Genomic DNA, 22,818 nt, shown 5'->3' with positions numbered 1-22,818 from the left:
GGGGCATCTAAATGTCCACACATTCAGCTTGTGTTGGGTTGCATTTTCACTTCAAAGATAAACACTTCATCCTTTCAATAACTTATTCAGTCACTCATTCATTTACTCAGCTTACTTTGAAGTTTTACCCTGTTTGGGTGCTACTTATGGAAGCTTCCTGACAAGAGATAAGAAATAATAAATTCAGTTCTGAAAACTAAGGTGGAAATACTGGTTTCACAGTTTCACTTCACATGCTTTCCTAGTTGTATATACTTCAAAAATAACTAAAAATTAGCAAAGATAATGCTGAAGAAAAAGGGGAGGATAGCTTTAATTTCTTCCTTAATGTGACAAGAAAGCAATGCCCAGGGTTGTGCATGATTCTCCGTGTACTTATTAGGCTAAGTTTCTTTACACACTTGGGGACCTAGTGTTTGCCTTCTGTTCCTTCCCCGAGGAAGCTAGCACTCAAGGAGGCTCAGCACTCCTTCAGGCTCTTGGAATGCCGCAGTGTTCTCCAAAGTCCCACCTGCTCTTAGGAAGTGACTTGGGTACCGGGGAAAAGTACTGCTTATTATTTGTTCCTGTGTGGTCCCTGCTGACTTCTGACTGTAATATTGTTAAATAGTTTACTGGAAGAAATATATTCCATTTGGATTATGTCATGAATTTCATCTGGAATAATGAGACTTCCAATAGCTTTTGTGCGTTACCTCTTTTTTAAATCATTTGTCTGGTGGCACCAAGAATACTTCCTCACCGAAAAGGGATCCATTTACAGTCAACAATAGAAGGGCTAGTGTTTTTCCTGGGAAAACTAAAATATGTTTCTTTTATCCTATTTTACTGATCCACCACCTTCAGATTATCTGATTTTCGAGCTTCCCCATTTCTCCTGTATCTTAATGCTATTATTAACAAGAATTCTGTTGCTAATGGTTTTGAAAAATAATATGTGTGCTTTCAGCAACTACTTATACTTTTATGGTTTGTCTGATATAGCTGGACTTTGATAATTATTCCAAATACTGTTTTGTTGTGGATCAAATGTGAGGAGCCCTAATGTCTCTCAAGATTTATTTTCAGTGTCCTTAATTTTGCTCAAGAGAATGGAGTTAATATTATAACTATTAGTCATGAGATGAAAAACACCTTTCAGCATAGAGTCTATAGTCCACCTTCTTTATGAGTGACACATCCATATGGATGTATATTATGATGTATATGGATATATACATATATATTTGGAAGGGAAGAGAAAGGGTTTCATTTAATTTTAGAACAATAGTTCTATGAATATCTGTACATATTATTTCATAGTGAAATATTTTTCTGAAGTGTACTCTTTTTTTTTATTTGAGTATAGTTGACACATGATGTTACCTGAAGTATAACTTTATTTTTTTAAAACACATACAAAAAATCCTATTTTAGAGTCAGTTGTATCATTGTGCTCTATCAAGTTCCCAGCTCATCATTGATTTTATAATTTTTGCACACATTTTCTATTTTAGAAATAATCTTCAAATTTCTTTTGTTTAAATACTAAAAAGAATGTGTATGTAATACTGTATTTATTTATATATGTGTTTGTTTATTCATTGACTTAAATCTATATTTATTATTTTGAAGAATTCATTTCAGGAATAGGCATATAGTCTTTCTTTGTTCTAAGCCAAACCTAGCTATTTCTAGGACATGTGGGATTTCATACATTTATTTCTTTAACCAGTTTTTTTTTGTTGTTGTTGTTTGTTTGTTTTTAGTGCCCACTCTGTGTAAGAAATTATGCTGTGTTCTTGACATACTATTGTGAATACACTGGAAATAATGTCTGGCCTCATGGAAATCTTTCACATTTCTCATGAATGTGCCTATAAAACTACAGCTATTCTTCGGGTGTTTTCCTAGGAGCAGTACTTTTGCCCAGGACAAATGTGTAGGATATGCTCTTAGAAATTTCCTACAGTTGTTCCATATTTCTTAAAGAAATTTTTTTAAAAATTAGAGATCAGAGAAAAAAAAAAAGGAACATTTCTTTTTGAAGTTACTGATGTTTTACACAACAGCACCTCTTTGGTTGACTTGTCAAGACCAAAATGCCTAGATTTTCTGAAGCCCAGAGAGTAATTTCTACCATAACAGTTTTTAACTATAATTCATGGGACCCTTGGGCAGTGGTCTCAAACTACAGTGAGCAGAAAACTCAATTGGGGCACTTGCTTAAAAGGTGTCTGGTGATGGCAAGGATTGTGCATTTTTTTACAATTCAGAAGGTCCTGGACCACAGTGTCCAACGAGAGCCATGATGGATTTCAGGTGGTTCTGGTTAGCGCTGAAACTGACTACGTAGATTTTTTTCAACGAGAAGGTCTATAGGGATTTAGGAGGCTTTAATTAGTTTCTCAAAGGGGTCTGCAGAATACTATGATGCTGTTAGGAGCAGTAGTTTACAAGTGGAAGCAAATACTGTAAAATCAGTCACATAGCCAACAACAAGAACTCCCCACTAAAGGTCTAACAATGGGAGGAAACTACCAGGAGACATAAATACCCAAGTAGTGCTGTAATGTAGAGCAGCGTGCCCTAAACAGCATTGCGATTTGAGAAAATCCCCAAAGTTAATAGATTTATTAGTAAACTGGTGTTCATTGGTCAGAAAAGCTTGATAAACCTTAAGTTTTTAAAAATTTACATTGTTATAAAATTAAAGAGTTTAATATGCTAATTTGCATGAGTCACTGTAAGTAGTATATAGTATGTAGTGATTCCTAAACCTATTTGATCGTAAAATCCTTTTCAAATGAAGTTTGAGAAATTCCCTTTGATGAGGGACAGACATGCATCTTTCAGTGCAGCATATAGAAAGTAACTTTTATCATAACTCTGTCATGAAGAAAAGTTAAATTTTGTTCTAAACACTAAATAAGAAAGCAGGGAATTTTATATTGCATTTTAGAAAAATTTTTATTAAAATAATATAGAGGGGGAAAAAACGCTCAACATGGATTTATTCTTTGTGAGTTGATGGTAAATTAAAGTCTTACCCTAAAATGGCAGTTTAACTTTTATCTATAATATTATTAGGATTTGGGAGAATTTTGTATTTCCCAAGAATTAGAGAGCCCATCCTATAATAGTGTGACAATCATTATTTCAGGTATTTTATAGTGATGATTGGTGGCCAGCTAAACATAGTTGCCTATGTATAAGGCTGTATGTCCAAAATTTCCTGAAGGAAGACACTTGCATGGTGTTTAAGAAAGAACAGATAAAGGCCAGATTAGTTTAGAGGGGAAGGTGAATTGATTGTATCCAGATCAGGGTTTCTGGAGAGGTGAGTTGGAGGAGAGGAATAAACAGAATGGTGAAAGAAGGAAAGAAAGATTAATTGAGTGAAAGCAAAAGTAAAAGGGGAAGCCTTTTCCTAATTTGGTTGACAGTGAAGAGTTTAAGGAACAGAACAATAGATATGTGTAGGCAAAAAGAAATTATGACCCTAAGATGTAATGATTAGAACTCTAGTCTTGGGAGATACTATAGGGAAAATAAGACAAGTTTGGGCTATGCTATTTCAACCTTTGTGTTTAATTTTGCTTTAATTGGACTTTCACAAAGCGAATTTATCACAGAATTATTTTTCCATAAATTAAGAACCTGCACAATAGCCCTTGGAAGAACACTGAGCTAATAGTAGTAGGAACTAAGGATTGCTAATTAATGGACCTCTACCATAATCATTGCTTCTTTGGAACCAAAATGATTAGATTTAGGTCATACATATTATTCTGTCCTCTTTCTTTATTAAGTTATAAAGATACATTGAATTGAAATGGATTTACCATTCAATATTGTTAAACTTCTGGAATACAAGATTATTCTAAATCCAGGTCATGAAGGTAAGACCTCTTCATTTAGAATCCTCAGACCCTCATAATTTTTAAACAAGTAGCACTGTTAGATTATAGTGTTTTGACTCTTAAAGATTTTTTGAGAAGGGGGGTGTTTCTTTGCTTACTTTATAAATACAGTATTTCTAATTAGAATGGAGCTGCACAAAGCCTTCTTTTTTTTTTTTTTTTAAGATTTTATTTATTTATTTGACAGAGAGAGAGATAGCGAGAGCAGGAACACAGCAGGGGGAGTGGGAGAGGGAGAAGCAGGCTCCCCGCAGAGCAGGGAGCCCAATGCGGGGCTCGATCCCTGGACCCTGGGATCATGACCTGAGCCGAAGGCAGACGCTTAACGACTGAGCCACCCAGGTGCCCCTGCACAAAGCCTTCTTAATTTCTAGCTAAGCTATTAAAGAATGAGGAAGAATTCTTTTTTTTTTTTTATGTTCAGTTAGCCAGCATGTAGTACATCGTAAGTTTTTGATGTAGTGTTCAGCGATTCATTAGTTGCGTATAACACCCAATGCTCATCCCAACACGTGCCCTCCTTAATACCCATCACCCAGTTACCCCATCTCCCCACCCCCTCCCTTCTGTAACCCTCGGTTTGTTTCCAGTAGTCCAGAGTCTTTCATGGTAGGTCTCAAGAATGAGGAAGAATTCTTAAAGTCTGAAAATTTGGTTTATAAACATTTAGTTCCAACAAGATATCTTTTTTTTTACATTTTTTAAAATTTATTTTTATTTTATTTTAATTTAATTTAATTTTATTTTATTATGTTAATCACCATACATTACATCATTAGTTTTTGATGTAGTGTTCCATGATTCATTGTTTGCGTATAACACCCAGTGCTCCATGCAGAACGTGCCCTCTTTAATACCCATCATCAGGCTAACCCATCCCCCACCCCCTCCCCTCTAGAACCCTCAGTTTGTTTCTCAGAGTCCATAGTCTCTCATGGTTCGTCTCCCCCTCCGATTCCCCCCCTTCATTTTTCCCTTCCTACTATCTTCTTTTTTTTTTTTTTTAACATATAATGTATTATTTGTTTCAGAGGTACAGGTCTATGATTCAACAGTCTTACACAATTCACAGCGCTCACCATAGCACATACCCTCCCCAATGTCTATCACCCAGCCACCCCATCCCTCCCACCCCCCACCACTCCAACAACCCTCAGTTTGTTTCCTGAGATTAAGAATTCCTCATATCAGTGAGGTCATATGATACATGTCTTTCTCTGACTTATTTCGCTCAGCAAAATACCCTCCAATTCCATACACGTCATTGCAAATGGCAAGATTTCATTCCTTCTGATGGCTGCATAATATTCCATTGTGTATATATATACCACATCTTCTTTATCCATTCATCTGTTGGTGGACATGTTAGCTCTTTCCATAGTTTGGCTATTGTGGGCATTGCTGCTATAAAGATTGGGGTGCACGTACCCCTTCGGATCCCTACATTTGTATCTTTGGGGCAAATACCCATTAGCACAATTACTGGGTCGTATGATAGCTCTATTTTCAACTTTTTGAGGAACCCCCATACTGTTTTCCAGAGTGGCTGCACCAGCTTGCATTCCCACCAACAGAGTAGGAGGGTTCCCCTTTCTCCGCATCCCCGCCAACATCTGTCATTTCCTGACTTGTTAATTTTAGCCATTCTGACTGGTGTGAGGTAGTATCTCCTCACTGAGGTTTTGATTTGGATTTCCCTGATGCCGAGTGATGTTGAGCACATTTTCATGTGCCTGTTGGCCATTTGGATGTCTTCTTTGGGAAAATGTCTGTTCATGTCTTCTGCCCATTTCTTGATTGGATTCTTTGTTCTTTGGGTGTTGAGTTTGATAAGTTCTTTATAGATTTTGGATACTAGCCCTTTATCTGATATGTCATTTGTAAATATCTTCTCCCATTCTGTCGGTTGTCTTTTGGTTTTCTTGACTGTTTCTTTTGCTTTGCAAAAGCTTTTTATCTTGATGAAGTCCCAAGAGTTCATTTTTGCCCTTGCTTCCCTTGCCTTTGGCGATGTTTCTAGGAAGAAGTTGCTGCAGCTGAGGTCGAAGAGGTTGCTGCGAAGAGATCTCCTTTAGGATCTTGATGGACTCCTGTCTCACATTTAGGTCTTTCAACCATTTTGAGTCTATTTTTGTGTGTGGTGAAGGAAATGGTCCAGTTTCATTCTTCCGCATGTGGCTGTCCAATTTTCCCAACACCATTTGTTGAAGAGACTGTCTTTTTTCCATTGGACATTCTTTCCTGCTTTGTCGAAGATTAGTAGACCATAGAGTTGAGGGTCCATTTCTGGGCTCTCTATTCTGTTCCATTGATCTATGTGTCTGTTTTGTGCCAGTACCATACTGTCTTGATGATTACAGCTTTGTAATAGAGCTTGAATTCCGGAATTGTGATGCCTCCAGCTTTGCTTTTCTTTTTTAACATTCTTCTGGCTATTTGGGGTATTTTCTGGTTCCATGAAAATTTTAGGATTTTTTGTTCCATTTCTTTGAAAAAAGTGGATGGTATTTTGATGGGGATTGCATTGAATGTGTAGATTGCTCTAGGTAGCATTGACATCTTCACAATGTTTGTTCTTCCAATCCATGAGCATGGAACGTTGTTCCATTTCTTTGTGTCTTCCTCAGTTTCTTTCATGAGTATTTTATAGTTTTCTGAGTACACATCCTTTGCCTCTTTGGTTTTATTTATTCCTAGGTATCTTATGGTTTTGGGTGCAATTGTAAATGGGATTGACTCCTTAATTTCTCTTTCTTCTGTCTTGTTGTTGGTGTATAGGAATGCCACTGATTTCTGTGCATTGATTTTATATCCTGCCACTTTACTGAATTCCTGTATGAGTTCTAGCAGTTTTGAGGTGGAGTCTTTTGGGTTTTCCACATAAAGTATCATATCATATGCAAAGAGTGAGAGTTTGACGACTTCTTTGCCGATTTGGAAGCCTTTTATTTCTTTTTGTTGTCTGATTGCTATGGCTAGGACTTCTAGAACTATGTTGAATAGCAGTGATGATAGTGGACATCCCTGCCGCATTCCTGACCTTAGGGGGAAAGCTCTCAGTTTTTCCCCATTGAGAATGATATTTGCTGTGGGTTTTTCATAGCTGGCTTTTATGATATTGAGGTATGTACCCTCTATCCCTATACTCTGAAGAGTTTTGATCAAGAAAGGATGCTGTACTTTGTCAAATGCTTTTTCTGCATCTATTAAGAGGATCATATGGTTCTTGTTCTTTCTTCTATTAATGTATTGTATCACATTGATTGATTTGCGGATGTTGAACCAACCTTGCAGCCCAGGGATAAATCCCACTTGGTCGTGGTGAATAATCCTTTTGATGTACTGTTGGATCCTTTTGGCTAATATTTTGGTGAGAATTTTTGCATCCATGTTCATCAAGCATATTGGTCTGTAATTCTCCGTTTTGATGGGGTCTTTGTCTGGTTTTGGGATCAGGTAATGGTGGCCTCATAAAATGAGTTTGGAAGTTTCCCTTCCATTTCTATTTTTTGTAACAGTTTCAGAAGAACAGGTATTAATTCTTCTTTAAATGTTTGGTAGAATTCCCCTGGGAAGCCATCTGGCCCTGGGCTTTTGTTTGTTGGGAGATTTTTGATGACTGCTTCAATTTCCTTAGTGGTTATAGGTCTGTTCAGGTTTCCTATTTCTTCCTGGTTCAGTGTTGGTAGTTTATACATCCTAGGAATGCATCCATTTCTTCCAGATTATCTAATTTGCTCATAACATGTTCTTATAATTGTTTGCATTTCTTTGGTGTTGGTTGTGATCTCTCCTCTTTTTTTTTTTTAAAGATTTTATTTATTTATTCATGAGAGACAGAGAGAGAGAGGCAGAGGGAGAAGCAGGCTCCCCGCCGAGCAGGGAGTCCGATGCGGGACTCGATCCCAGGACCCCGGGATCATGACCTGAGCCGAAGGCAGACGCCTAACCATCTGAGCCACCCAGGCGCCCGTGATCTCTCCTCTTTCATCCATGATTTTATTTATTTGGGTCATTTCTCTTTTCTTTTTGATAAGTCTGGCCAGGGGTTTATCAATCTTATTAATTCTTTCAAAGAACCAGCTCCTAGTTTCATTCCCAAAGAGATATCTTTAAGATTTAGAAGTTTAGTTAAACTATCCCCTCCAACCACATGAGCAGAACTTGAAAGAAATCAAATGGGCAAAATGAGAATCAAGCAACAGCTAAATGATGCACAATATATTTATTCTCTTTTCATTTTTGGGTCATGATTTTCATGGCCACACCTTAGTTATATGCTGATTATGCATGTTTGTGTTCTGTGGCACACCTGTGGAAGAATGTTGAGTGTGAGCAGAGCTACTTAGAGATAGACTTTAATGTATGCGGGCCTTACATCAATTTAGAGATGAAATCGAGTTTTTGTAGGTACTTGTGGATTTTTTTTTTTTTTAAGCCTTGTTTTACTCTTTAAGGACAGGACTCAATTCCATAGTTTAAGTTGGCTGAGAGGTCTCTCTCAGATTATCTGCAAGGATCCCATGATATTTTTGGTCCTCAGTAAAAACCTCTATCATATGGTTACAAGTCTGATGCCAACATTTTAAAGTTTAACTAAAGTGAGGTGGATTACCCATTACATGGTATGTTTTTTGGAAGCTTCTTTTAAATCCATGTGATGAAGTTAATTTTTTTCACATGGAATCACCAGGCCTTACGTTATTTCTAAGTGGCATTCTTGGTATTTTCTCACCAAATGCACTTTATGCTTACTTTATAAGAGTTTACAAATTTTCCAATTTGTCATTAAGCCTCAAGGTAGTTCTTAAATACATGTTTTAAGAAGTGACAATAATAAAGGAAGAATTCCTTAAATTCTTGAAAACTTGGTCCCATGTGCCATTTGGTGAGGTTAGTTCTATTCTTCATATGCTTAGAGTATACGATACTTTTCTACGTTCAGATGATAGTGTGATCTAATTTTAAAAGAAAAAAACCCCATTAATTATAAAAGGGAAAAATCAACCTTTAAGTTCTTTTGTTCTCATGAAAGAAATTGATATCACAATTATTTAGACAGAAATTATTTTTAAACATGATTTCATGAATTATGTAGTCTAGATTCAACAACTAAGTTGTTTCTTTTTAATGCTATCGGAGGAATGCTTCGAAGGTCTTAAAAACTCATATCTGGGGTGCCTGGGTGGCTCAGTCGTTAAGCATCTGCCTTCGGCTCAGGTCATGATCCCAGGGTCCTGGGATTGAGCCCCACATCGGTCTCCCTGCTCAGCGGGAAGCCTGCTTCTCCCTCTCCCCACTCCCCCTGCTTGTGTTCCCTCTCTCGCTGTGTCTCTCTCTGTCAAATAAATAAATAAAATCTTTAAAAAATAAAAAAAAAACATATCCTTTGTCTAGTCATTTTTTCTTTTAAGCTAAATTTTTATTTTTATTTCAGACTTAAAAAAATATCGAGATACCTCAAATGCTAATAAAAATATTGAGATTCCTCAAAAAATTCCTCAAATGCATTCACTGTCTCTAAAAAACCATTTTTTTCATGAACTGAGAATAGATTACATGTATTTTTCCTTATATACTTAAGAGTGTATTTCTTATTTTTTTAAAGATTTTATTTATTTACTTGACCAAGAGCACAAGCAGGGGGAGCAGCAGAGGGAGAGGGAGAAGCAGGCTCCCCACTGAGCAGGGAGCCTACCAGGTCTCCATCCCAGGACCCTGAGATCATGACCTGAGCCGAAGATAGATGCTTAACTGACTGAGCCACCCAGGCTTCCCCAGTGTGTATTTCTTAAAAACAAGGGCATTCTCTTTCATAATCACAGTATAGTTATCCATATCAGAAAATAAATAATCATGAAATAAGAGCATTAGATTATAGATGTTACTCAGATTTCACCAAATTAACTCAATTGTGTTCTTTGTAATAAAGTAAAATAAAATACCAATCATGTATTGATTTCAGTTGTCATGTCTTCTTTGACTCCTTTTGACTAGAAAATTCCCTAGTTTTTGTGTTTTGTGACATACCACTTTTCAAGAGTACAGACCAGCTATTTTGTAGAATTTCTGTCAGTTTGGGTTTGCCTGATGTTTCCTCGTGACTAGATTCAAGTTGTGCCAGACTTTTTAAAATATAGAATTATATAAGATGTGATTTTACAAACAAATCACATTCTAGTTTATAACTCTGAGAATTAATATAATTATTTAAATGTCATATTTTCATCAAACAGAATACTCATCTCCAGCTTCCCAAAAGAAAAGACACTCATAGGACATTTTATATGCATTTCTTAAAGAATAAACTTGGTTTAATTGTTGATCTTATTAGTTTTGATGGTTTATGAAATCACATAGATTGTTTCGGTATTTACTGAGAAAACAAATAAAATGTACAAATGTAGTAGTATTGATCTTCTCTTTTCACAGTAACTCCGGAATGCCCACAGAAAGGAAGAAACCTTTTCCTTTCCTTTGATAAACTCAAATTCTTATCGCAACTCATGAAATCTTTCTTGAAGCTGGAAAAAAATGTTGAAGAATTATTGGAAGAAATATTTGTATCACTCAGGACACCCAGAAATATTTCAGGTAACATGCTCCCTTGTTTAAATTGGTAAATCTATTCTCTCTGTGTTCACGTCCTTCCACTGAATCTATACTATTACTTGGGGGAAAAAAAAGCATGATACAATTCCTTAAATAAATGTTAAATATAATGCACACCATAAAATTACATTTTTATCTTTATATATGGTAAATTCCATAATTCTAATTGACAAAGCATTGTAAGTCAATTCTGGATAATAATCTTCAGATGAAATCAGATTAATTTTTTTTTTTTTTAATTCAGAGAAACACAGCCCGGCTTATGGAAAAAAACAAGCATACTGGATGATCTAGTAGGTCCTCTTCTGCTACTAGCAGCCAGATGACCTTAGGCAAACCTTAGACTCCGTTTTCTCATCTTCAAAATGATGGTGTAGGACTAAACTAACTTTCTTTTTGTTTTCTTTTCCTGTTACATGCTTCAAATTTCAATATGTTATGCAGGGTTGGGAGAATTAAATGATTTAGTGTATGTATTTAAAAGACTATCTAGTAGGTAACAAACAATAAAGGTGAGCTGTTATATAAATAATTCTAATTATGTGTTGTTTTAAGTTTAGTTAGTCTTAACAAAATACTTTCGAAGAAAGCTATGCTGTGTATGTTAAAATAATGTTTCTAACATTAAAGGTGGAATTCAAAGGCATAATAGTTAAAATATGTTCTTTGTGTTCATATCTGTACTTATAAATATTTTCATCTATATCAGAATGAACTACACAGAGTTCTCTTTTACATGATACCATGTGTCATTTTAAGGACAATAGCTGCATTTGCGAAATAAAGTGAGGGAACCAAATGATTAGCAATCAATCAGAAAATTTCAAAATCCGATTTCTTAGTAAGGAATTACATTTACTTTAATATTTTACTTTTTTATTTCCTTATTTATTTTGCCTGGGTAAATAATATTGGAAAAGTTACAGGGCTGAAGTTTCTTTTATATTAAGCATAGCTTATTGGCCTTCTATGTGTCAGATTAAGTAGCACTACTAAATTATCAAGTAGATCATTTTTTCAAACTTGGAGATAATTTGAAGAAAAATGGAGGTGGATTTCAGGTTTCTAAAGCTGATAAAAAGTCCAGTAGGAAAATAATAAAAGTATAAGACAGAAAATATGAAAATTAAAAGACAGAATGAAACAGTAGATTTAATTAGGAGATAACATGAACCCTGGAGGATCTTCTAGATTAAACTGACTGGGTCAAAGAGAGATCTGAGTAGATAAATATGCCATCCTAATTTTTGATTGACATGTTGTTGCCTCAAGCAGTTGACATTTGGTGTTGCTGCTCATCCATCATGCCTGGCTAAGATTTTGAATCTTTCATCCACATCTCTAGCAGATCTTCTCTGAAGTGCGGATCAAGAAATAGAGCAGACTACAACACATCTAGATTCTTACCTCTTGGGACTCATATTGTTTTAGTCCTAGACCAGGCTCTAGAGAAATTAGGTGAATTTTAAGAATTTTATTCCTTTAAAGGCAGCATAGATTCAAAATTAAAATTGTATTAGAGAAGTATTATAAAGCTACAAAACTCAAATGGCCAACAATTGAAGCAAAGGTTTGATATACCGATTTTAGAAAAAGAAAAAGCTGGTTCAACTCATTTAGATTAAGATCAAGCAGTGTTGAGACTTGCAATATATTTGAGGGAAATAGTTACCATTATTGAATAAAATCAACAGAGAAAATATATAATTATGCTACAATATACTTCCTTACTCAAATTTGTTATTATATAAGCAGCATGGCAGATGAAAGTAACTTCAAATTCACATTAATAAGAATGTATTATAGAAATACAGTTGTGGGTTATTGAACAACGTACGTGGAAGGAATTTTAAAGGACAGGTATAAGAAATTTCTTAAGTACTAGACCATCCCCATGTGATATATGTGTTCTTCATTGTTGAAATTCATATTTTTTTATAACAAAGCTAAGATTGATTTAATCTGACATAACTTTATATAATGGCTCCCTGCAAAGAATGATCTTGAGGGGAATTGTCAAGAAAAACTTAAATGTTTTGTTCAGTGTAGCCAACTTAATGAATTCTTATCAAAAGCATTGGTTTCTTAAATCAGGACGGAAAAGATTCCTTGAAATGGATGATTAAAGAAACCAAATGCATCTAAAGTTATCCTGATAGTTAATGTTTTGCTTGGAAATCTTGTGTATGAGGGAATAAGGGAAAAAACATCAAGTCATTTGGTTTCCTGTGTGTTTCTTTTGATTGGAGCATATTTTGCTAATAAAGATCTTGGAAAGAGTTGCCTACTATGTCCATATAACCAAAACAATGTGATGAAAATGAGGGCTTTTTTTTTTCCCTTATTGTCCAGATGTTTTAAAAATATCCAGGTGCTTAACATCACATAGAGAAAATATAAAGATGATTAACTAAATATTTTACTTTTTATTTTGATGTTTACCACTATATTGACAATTTAGCTAAATTGGCAGTGCTCTTAGTAATTTGAATATGATACAGTAGATTCTGTAGAGACATAAGTATTTTCAGAGAAAGATATATAGTTATTATATTTACTTTTTTTTTTTTTTTTTGGTCATGACTTGATGGTTTTCTATTTTGGTCACTTCAGCAAATGTCACGACATTATTTGACTGTTATGGTGCCTTGTGGTATTTCTTTTAGGTGATCATATCTTCTGGAGTGGCCTCGGGTTTGATTTACGGGGCACTTCTAATGCTCCTTTGGAATACAGCTGTTCCTCGGGCAGTTCCTCAAATTTTCCAAAGGTGGCATCTGAGATTTATCTAAACCAGGAGGTTTCTTGGCCCTCATTTTTCTTTAGCCCCAGCAATGACAAAGAGCAATGGCTGCTTCAATTGGATGTAAGAAGAACACTTAGGGTTTGTCTCAGAAGAATCAAAGATTTCAGATCTTCTGAAAGATTGTTTGTACTCTTAGGGGGTCTTAAGAGGGGTCAAATGGCTTCTAAGAGTTCCTTAGCTAGATGGTTAAGGGATTGTATTAGGGAGGCGTATGTAGTTAAGGTAAAGAGGCTCCTAGGGTTTGTAAAGCTCATTACACTAGGACTTTAGCTGTTTCTTGGGCAGAGAGGTCGAAGGCTTCCACATTGGAAATTTGCAAGGTGGCCACCTGGGCTTCTCTTCATACTTTTTCATAGTATTATCTCTTGGATGTAGTCTCTTCCACAGATTCAGCTTTTGGTGGGAGGTTGCTTGTGAGCCAGAAAAGAACAGTGAAGAAAAGAAAGACTTGTAGTTCCCACTTAGAGCTGCCAACAAGGCAAGTTGCTTTGTAGTGCACACAATGGGAGCCTATGAAGACCAATTTGGGTGTGAAAGTGGATGTCACAGGGAAGTACTGCCAAGCTCTACTCTCTATGAAAGAAAGCGGCAGTGTGGAAACTAACCAGAAATGTAAAATGAACCACAGCGAACTCTTTAGGGGGAGCGTGTTTAGCAGCTGGCTTTCCTGTGACCCTTTGCACTCTACTGACGTCCTTAATCTGGGCATGCTCTGAAGGAAACCAGTGTTGACTGCATACAAATACGTATGTTTTAGAGTGATGAGCCAAAAATGGGCTACTTCTCTAGGCAATGCTAGTAAGTGTATAGAGTTTTCAATATATATTTAAATAGATGAAATAATTTGTCACATGTTCACAGAGCTCATAAAGTTGGACAAAGCCAAATTTTGATATTGACCATTTTGAATTCCAAACAAATACAAAAATGCCACAATTCATTAAAACCATAAGGTATCTTATTAGTCTAGAATCAGTCTTACTGATACTGCCTTAAAATGATCCCTTTTGTTCTTTATATAGGATTAGGTTTCTTAATTCTTTTTAATTTGGTGTGGAAAAGATGGTATTCTAAAAGTTATCATAACTGCTTGATAATTCATTTTCGATCTTACTGTAGAATTGCTCACTGGCAAAAGAAGTCTTGGGAAGCTTATCTTTTTTTCTTATTCATCTTGAAGATAGGCAAATGGTTTGTATAAACATCAAAGCATGTTACTTTGAGTGAGTAAGCATAATGTATTTGGAAGTGAAATGATAAATATAAGATAATTAACTTTTTTTTAAAGTCTTAAACCAAAGCTGCACAATGGCAGATAGTTATTTCCAGAAACAGATCTGCAAAGCCTGTAGTTTGAACTAGTGTTATTTTTCCAGAGTTAAATATCTTTTTAAATTAGCTGGTTTTATGAGCTTTCTGTAGGAAAGTAAGATGACATTAAGAATCTAAGCATTGTCCCTTCATGTCATTAACAATTTGATCTTTATTATTTTTTCTCCTTTGATTTGTTTTGAATAGTAGTCGATGCATATAGTAAAACTTTTAACAAGAGAAAAGAGTATATAGTGAAAATTAAGTCTTTTTCCATTCCAGTTGTCTGGTTTTCCTTTCCAGAGACAACTACTTTTGTATATATCCCCATGTTAACATAACATGAAATCTTGTCATACTATGCAGAGCTTCTTTTTTATTAACAGTTGTATAGAAGGATCTCATTCTTTCTAATATGTGAATAATTTTCCAATGGCACATGTACCATAATTTAACCTGTTACTCATTGATGAGCATTTAGGGTTCTGTTTTCCTCTTCATTTGCTACCACAAACAATGATTGCGCAAATTTCCTTGACCTTTGTCTTAAATGTGCACATGCATACCTGGACAGTGAATTTCTAAAGTGAAATGGCCAAGTGAAAAGGTATGGTAGTTAAGAGGATGAAAAGACAAGCCATAGACTGAGAAAAATATTTGCAAAACACATATCTGGTAAAGGACTTGTATCCAAAATATACAAAGAACACTTAAAATTCAACAAGAAAACAACAACAAAAACTCAATTAAAAAATGAGCAAAAGATCTGAACAGACTCTTATCAAAGAAGATATACAGATGGCAAATAAACATATGAAAAGATGCTCAACATCATATGTCATCAGGGAAATGCAAAGCAAAACAGAGATACCACTACACACTTGTTAGAATGGCTAAAATCTGAAACACTAACAACACTAAATTCTTACAAGGATTTTTTTAAATTAGTAGACTCTCAACAGGAACTCTCATTGCTGATGGGAATGGAAAATACTGTATGTAGCCTCTCAAGAAGATGATTTCATTGTATCTTACAAGCTAAAGACTGTCTTATATTATCTAGTAATCACACTCACAGGTATTTACACAAATGAGTTGAAAACTTATGTTCACATAAAAACCAACACATGAATGTTTATAGCAGCTTTATTCATAATTGCCAAAACTTAGAATCTACCAAGACGTCCTTCAGCAGATAAATAGATAAATAAATTGTGGTGCATCCAGACAATGAAATATTATTCAGTGATAAAAATAAATGAGATACCAAACTACAAAAATACATGGAGAAATCTTAAATGCATACTGCTAAATGAAAGAAGCCAATCTGAAAAGACTATATCCTATATGATTCCAATTAAATAACGTTCTGGAAAAAACGAAAAGTATAGGGACAGTAAGAAGATCAGTAGTTGCCAAGGGAAGGGAAGGGAAGGGAAGGGAAGGGAAGGGAAGGGGGGAAAGAGGTGAATAGATGGAGCACACGAGATTTCTAGAGCAGTGAAATAATTTTATAAGAAACAGTAATGGCGGATACATGACATTATGCACTTGGCAAAACCCATAGAATGCACAACACAAAGAATGAATCCTTAATTTCAAAATGAATTAAAGACCTAAATGTGAGACCTGAAACCATAAAAATCCTAGAAGGGAGCATAGGCAATAATTTCTCTGACATCGGCCCTAGCAACATTTTTCTAGCTATGTCTCCTGAGGCAAGGGAAACAAAAGCAAAAATAAACTATTAGGACTCTATCAAAATAAAAACTCTTCACAGCAAAGGAAACAATCAACAAAACTAAAAGGCAACCTGCAGAATGGGAGAAGATAATTTGAAAATGACATATCCAATAAAGGGTTAGTATCCAAAATATAAAGAACTTATAAGACTCGACACCCAAAAAACAAATAATCCAATTAAAAAATGGACAGAAGACATGAACAGACATTTTCCAAAAGAAGACATCCAGATGGCCAACAGACACATGAAAAGATGCTCGACATCACTCATCATCAGGGAAATACAAATCAAAACTATAATGAGATATCACCTCATACCTGTCAGAATGGCTAAAATCAAAAATGCAAGAAACAAGTTTTGGCGAGGATGTGGGGAAAAAGGAACCCTCTTGCACTGTTGGTGGGAATGCAAACTAGTACAGCCCCTCTGGAAAACAGTATGGAGGTTCCTCTAAAAGTTAAACATAGAACTACTCTACAATCCAGTAATCAAACTACTGGGGATTTACCCAAAAAATACAAAACCATTAATTCAAAGGGATATGTGCAAGCCTCTGTTTATTGCAGTGTTATCTACAATAGCAAATTATGGAAGCAGCTCAAGTGTCCATTGATTGACGAATGGGTAAAGAAGATGTGAGATATATAATGGAATATTATTCAACTGTAAAAGAGCATGAAATCTTGCCATTTGCAATGACATGGATGGAGCTAGAGAGTATAATCCTAAATGAAATAAATCAGTCTGAGAAAGACAAATACCATATGATTTCACTCATGTGGAATTTAAGGAACAAACAAAAAAAGAACAAGGAAAAGAAAGAGAGAGACAAACCAAGAAACAGACTCTTAACTGTAAGAGAACAAACTGATAGTTAACCAGAGGGGAGGTGGGTGATAGGGATTAAGAAGTGCTATTGTCCTGATGAGCGCAGAATGATGTATGGACTTGGTGAGTTGCTGTATTGTACACCTGAAACTAATATAACACTGCATGTTAACTCTACTGAAATTAAAATAAAAGCTTAATAAAAAATGAATCCTAATGTAAACTATGGACTTTAGGTAATAATAATCAATGTTGGTTCCTCAGCTGTAAAAAATATACCACACCAGGGGCAGCTGGGTGGCTCAGTTGGTTAAGTGTCTGACTCTGGATCTCAGCCTAGGTCTTGATCTCAGGGTCATGAGTTCAAGCCCCGCAGTGGGCTCCTCACCAGGTGTGGAGTCTACTTTAAATATATATATTTAAGGGCAGAGAGAGAGGAGTATATGGAAACTCCGTACTTTCTGCTCAATATTTCTGTAAGCCTAAAATTGCTCTAAAAAATAAAGTCTACTAATTAAAAAAAAAAAATGGACATTTTGAGAAAGAGTGCCAAGTCAGTTTGTCACATCTATTTTGACTGCTAATGATATTTTTGTTATGCAGAATTTTTTATGCAGAATTATTATGGCTTCTGCTTTTGTGTCCTTCTGAAAAATCTCCTCTACATAAATCTTTTAAAAATATTCTATATTTTCTTTTAATAGCCTTATAGTTTCATTTTTCTTTAAAATCTTTCATTAATCTGGATTTTATTTCAGTATTAGAATTAATTATTTATAGCACCATTTTTTTTAAAGATATAGTAAAATGCAAGCCATAGAGAAGGCATTTTAGGGGCGCCTCAGTGGCTCAGTCAGTTAAGCGTCTGCCTTTGGCCCAGGGCATGATCCTATGGTCCTGGGATCGAGCCCCACATCGGGCTCCCTGCTTCCTCGGGGAGCCTGCTTCTCCCTCTCCCTCTGCCTGGTGCTTGCTCTCCTTGTACTCTCTCTCTGTCAAATAAATAAAATCTTTTGGGCACCTGGGTGGCTCAGATGGTTGGGCGTCTGCCTTTGGCTCGGGTCATGATCTCAGGGTCCTGGGATCGAGTCCCGCATCGGGCTCCCTGCCACTCGGGAGCCTGCTTCTCCCTCTGCCTCTCTCTCTCTCTCTCTGTCATGAATAAATAAATAAAATCTTTGGAAAAAATAAATAAATAAATAAAATCTTTTTTTAAAAAAAAGAGAAGGCATTTTATGTTAAATGGTATAACACTGATCTAAAACCCTCTCTATGTTGTAGTGTGTGTTGAGAAATGAAGCAGGATTCTTAAACTACAGTCAGTAGGCCCTTGGGGTTCATGAATGCACTGTGCAAGAGGGCCTGGGAATCCCCAATACTATGTGTGTTTGTGAGTGTGTGTGTATGCACACCTACCATGCAATCATATTGTACATTTTGGATGGAGTATTCTGTCACTTTTATCAAGTTCTCAGAAGTGTTCACAAATCCAAAATGTTTAAGAATACTGAAGGTGAGGAAAATTTTTCCTCACAATATATAAACTCTGATAAAATTTCCAAAAAGGATATTATCGCTTGCCAAATGGAGTATTTATCTTTCTAGAGAATGCTTTTGTAAATTGTACTACTTAGGAATCATTCATGATTATGCTTATAGAGCCACATTTATTTATTTTTATTTTTTTTATAATGTTATGTTAATCACCATACATTACATCATTAGTTTTTGATGTGGTGTTCCATGATTCCTTGTTTGCATTTAACACCCAGTGTTCCATTCAGTACGTGCCCTCTTTAATACCCATCACCAGGCTAACCCATCCCCCCACGCCGCTCCCCTCTGGAACCCTCAGTTTGTTTCTCAGAGTCCATAGTCTCTCATGGTTTGTCTCCTCCTCCAATTCCCCCCCTTCATTTTTCCCTTCCTACTATCTTCTTCTTCTTCTTCTTTTTTTTTTTTTAACATATAATGTATTATTTGCTTCAGAGGTACAGGTCTGCGATTCATCAGTCTTAAACAATTCACAGCGCATAGAGCCACATTTAGAAAAAACTAAAAGCAAAAACCTCTCACATCTTTGAGATGATTATATCAGTCAAAAGTCCTACTGATAAGAATCGGTAAGATTTTGAAATTTGTTTACTCGGGACATAAGCAGAAACCAATTCTTAAGATTCTAAAATTAAAAAAAAAACACATCAAAGTTTATAATTGATCATCATATATCAAATCTAAGCAAAAACAAAAGGTAAATGCTAACTCATTCATTTCAAATTAACTATAATTAATAGAACCTTACTGGAAAAGTGGGAAGTTTCTTTTTGGCATATTTTTTACTACATTTTTGTAGCTCTATTTTTTCCCCATGGAAAAGACTTCCTTAATTCTAAAATATAAAGGTAAGGAAATATTTCCACTTTAAGAGCTAAAGATCATTTCTTATCCCAGGGTTTGTGTTTTTGCAGTGGATTATTGATATACTTATTAATAGTGTATTTTTTCCTGATGTGCTGATGTTTACCCATGTACTGTTGTTCTTCCTCATTTCAAGAAAAGAAGTATTAATGTGCTAAGGAACATCACCATTTCTTAAATGCACCATTCTTAAGTTTAGAAGTTAAATTTTTAAATGAATAAGGAAATTAATTTTACTTTGTACTCTTGTTTTTAAGATTTTTTTTTTTTTTTAATTTGTCAGAGAGAGAGCACAAGCAGGGGGAGTGGCAGGCAGAGGGAGAAGCAGGTTCCCCACTGAGCAAGGAGCCCAATGCAGGACTCGATCCCAGGACCTCAAACCCAGGATCATGACCTGAACTGAAGGCAGATGCTTAACCGACTGAGCCACCCAGGCGTCCCTTACTTTGTACTCTTATCTTAACGTTATCAGCATGGAAGTATATTAATGACAAAGGGATCTATATTTTACAGATTATATATGAATGTATATCAACTATAAATATAAATAGCATATGCCATCAAGTTGTATGTATGGAAAGTGGCTCTACATATTTTGATCCTGTAGTTACTGTAAATGGTGACATCACCCTATGTCTTGTTGACTGTGTTCTGTGCATCTTGATATATGTATATGTGTGTCTATACTAGGGATAGAGCTTTTCTACATCATTAATTTTAACCTGAGTCTATTAATTCCATCTGGTGTGGTTTGTTTTTCTTAATGTATGTTTGTGTGTTTGTTTTCTTTTCTCTTGCCTAGGAATTTTGGATCCATCCAGTCAAGAAGTTGAAATAGAGAAACCTAGAGCAAGTGAAACCAGAGTTCCTTCAGAGCAATTGCTACCGGTGAAAGAGGTGAATGAGGAAAAAAGTGTGGTAGTTTTTTTACTCATATAAAACAGTATCATATGTCTGTAAATCCATTATGAATCAAAAGGTTTTACCCTTTTGAGTTTTACCCTTTGCCACTAAAGAAAAATATTCCTGGTTGAAAAGCTTATAAGTTTTGGCAAAAATTGAATTTACTTGGGACGCCGCTCTCTTGCACAGTGTATTTCCTGGAAGAAGTAGGGCGCTGCAAGTGAAGAAGTCTGTGTTCTTATCCCAATTCACCGTCTACACTTTGAGAATTTGGGCTGTAGGTAATTGTTGAAAGTGAGAAAATGGACATTAGAAAGGCAAGGAGGGCGCCTGGGTGGCTCAGTTGGTTAAGCGACTGCCTTCGGCTCAGGTCATGATCCTGGAGTCCCTGGATCGAGTCCCGCATCGGGCTCCCTGCTCTGCGAGGAGCCTGCTTCTCCCTCTAACCCTCCCCCCTCTCATGTACTCTCTCTCTCATTCTCGCTCTCTCAAATAAATAAATAAATCTTTAAAAAAAAAAAAAGGCAAGGAAAGAGGGAAGAATAGCTTGAACTGGTCTCTTATTTTAGAGTGCTTATCAATAATCCACTGGTCTCTGCCTGTTCTCAGATCCATTACTACTCTTCCCCTGCTCTGCTTTGTGTTATAGAGAACTAGCCTTCCAGGATTCCAGGAAGTTTGGGCCCATGGAAGGCAGTGATGGAGAACTGGAGGGTGGATAGAGAGAAACCAGAGTATTTCTTTCCCTCTTTCTGTTTTAGGAAACATCTCTAGTAGTAGCTGTGACTCTCATCTCCTCCATGGACCCTGATCTCAACACACAGCTCCACCTGTCATGTCTGCATTACCTTTAACTTAGACTGGTGGCCCCAGGAACCACACTCCCATATACAGTCCCTTTTCTTGTTCCTTCAGCCCTAGAAGTGGCAGTGGCTTCCTACTCTCTTCATATCTGTCTTGCTTCATATCTCATGTTCGGCTCCTCAAAATTCCATCACTTTAGTAACTAACACCCTACATTAAAATTCTTCCTTTTGAAATACCTAGCGTGGTTTCTGTTTTCTGAATGGATCTTGACTGATATAGCAGGTAAACATTTAAAAGGGCAAAAAATGGGCGCCTGGGTGGCTCAGTTGGTTAACCGTCTGCCTTCAGCTCAGGTCATGATCCGAGGGTCCTGGATCCCAGGGTCCTGGGATTGAGCCCCACATGGGGCTCCCTGCTCAGCGGGGAGTCTGCCGGAGCCTGCCTCTCCCTCCCTCTGTTGCTCCCCCTGCTTGTGCTCTCTCACTCTCTCTGTCAAATAAATAAATAAAGTCTTTAAAAAGAAATTTAAAAAAATAAAAGGGCAAAAAACCCCCAGAGTTTTAACAGTTTCAATATAGAATGGAAGGGAAATAATAGGGAAAATGGAAAGTTATATATTATGCCTTAGCCAAAAATCAGCGTAGGTATTAAGAAATTAGCTTTAGGTAATAGAAGAAGGGCATTCAGTAGGTATCTGTTTTGTGCACAGAACAGAAAGCCACATTATTTCCTCTTTCTTCTTGGATCAACTAGTAAACGTTCTCTATTCTAACTGAATATGTATGATGCCAAACATCAGATGGGAAGAGTAGAAGTAGGCAAGTAGTAGTTCATGAAAACAGCCTTCTAGGAGTTGATTTGAGTAGTAAAAGTTTCCAGTTTTCTTTTTAAGAGCACCTGTTAATGTGCTTGGTTTTCTGTATTTTGAAAAGAGAATTCAGATGGGTCAAGATATTGTAATCACATATAAATTACCACAGGCAAAGGTAATCATCATTGCACAAAATACAGAATTGTCACTGAGGTCATGGCAATTAATGGCAATTTTCACCAGAACATATTTCCTTGATTGATTGAATGAATGAATGAATGATTTTAATGAGTAGACATGCCCTGGTGGGGAGAACAAGAAGCAGAGTTTTGTTGTTGTTTTTATTTTTCATGGAGGTAAGTTCCTTTTTACATTTCTATCATAAATGGGTCCCAAGAAAATGCTTTAGGGCAGAGGACTATACCTGTGGCCCTTCTGAAGTTTCATTTATAAGGAAGGAGATTGTATGAGCTGAGTAGTTTCAATTATTAACTAATTTTTATGTAAAAATAAGATGAGAAATGTGTTTTCAGGCCCTATGATGTTAAAGGTCCAAATATACTTTAGAAAGAAATATACATACATAATTACATATGTACATAATTATATACGTAATGAAAATGAGAGCTACTACTTTTTTATTATAGATTTTGATTTTAGATTTGATTATTGATTA

General features: G+C 35.9%; 1 protein-coding gene across 5 annotated transcripts in view; it reads left to right on the top strand.

The window, feature by feature from the left end:
- KIAA0825 (KIAA0825 ortholog) overlaps positions 1–22,818 on the top strand; it is a 403,169-nt gene that overhangs the window by 95,512 nt on the left and 284,839 nt on the right. For 4 of the 5 annotated variants that reach the window (XM_064596374.1, XM_064596372.1, XM_045898686.3 and 1 more), the window contains 2 exons: positions 10,335–10,496; positions 20,424–20,518. In XM_064596374.1, the coding sequence (XP_064452444.1) occupies positions 10,335–10,496; positions 20,424–20,518 (257 nt within the window). Of the gene's footprint in view, positions 1–10,334; positions 10,497–10,758; positions 11,153–20,423; positions 20,519–22,818 lie in introns of those variants that run through there. The other variant, XM_064596375.1, reaches the window with a different exon arrangement.

The sequence above is a fragment of the Mirounga angustirostris genome, unplaced genomic scaffold (genome assembly GCF_029215605.1).
Source record: "Mirounga angustirostris isolate CCGP_5_RB_7025 unplaced genomic scaffold, mMirAng1.0.hap1 SCAF_7, whole genome shotgun sequence".
Taxonomy (NCBI): domain Eukaryota; kingdom Metazoa; phylum Chordata; class Mammalia; order Carnivora; family Phocidae; genus Mirounga; species Mirounga angustirostris.
The sequence above is the reverse complement of the archived record's forward strand: the minus strand, read 5'-3'. Positions and strand labels throughout refer to the sequence as shown.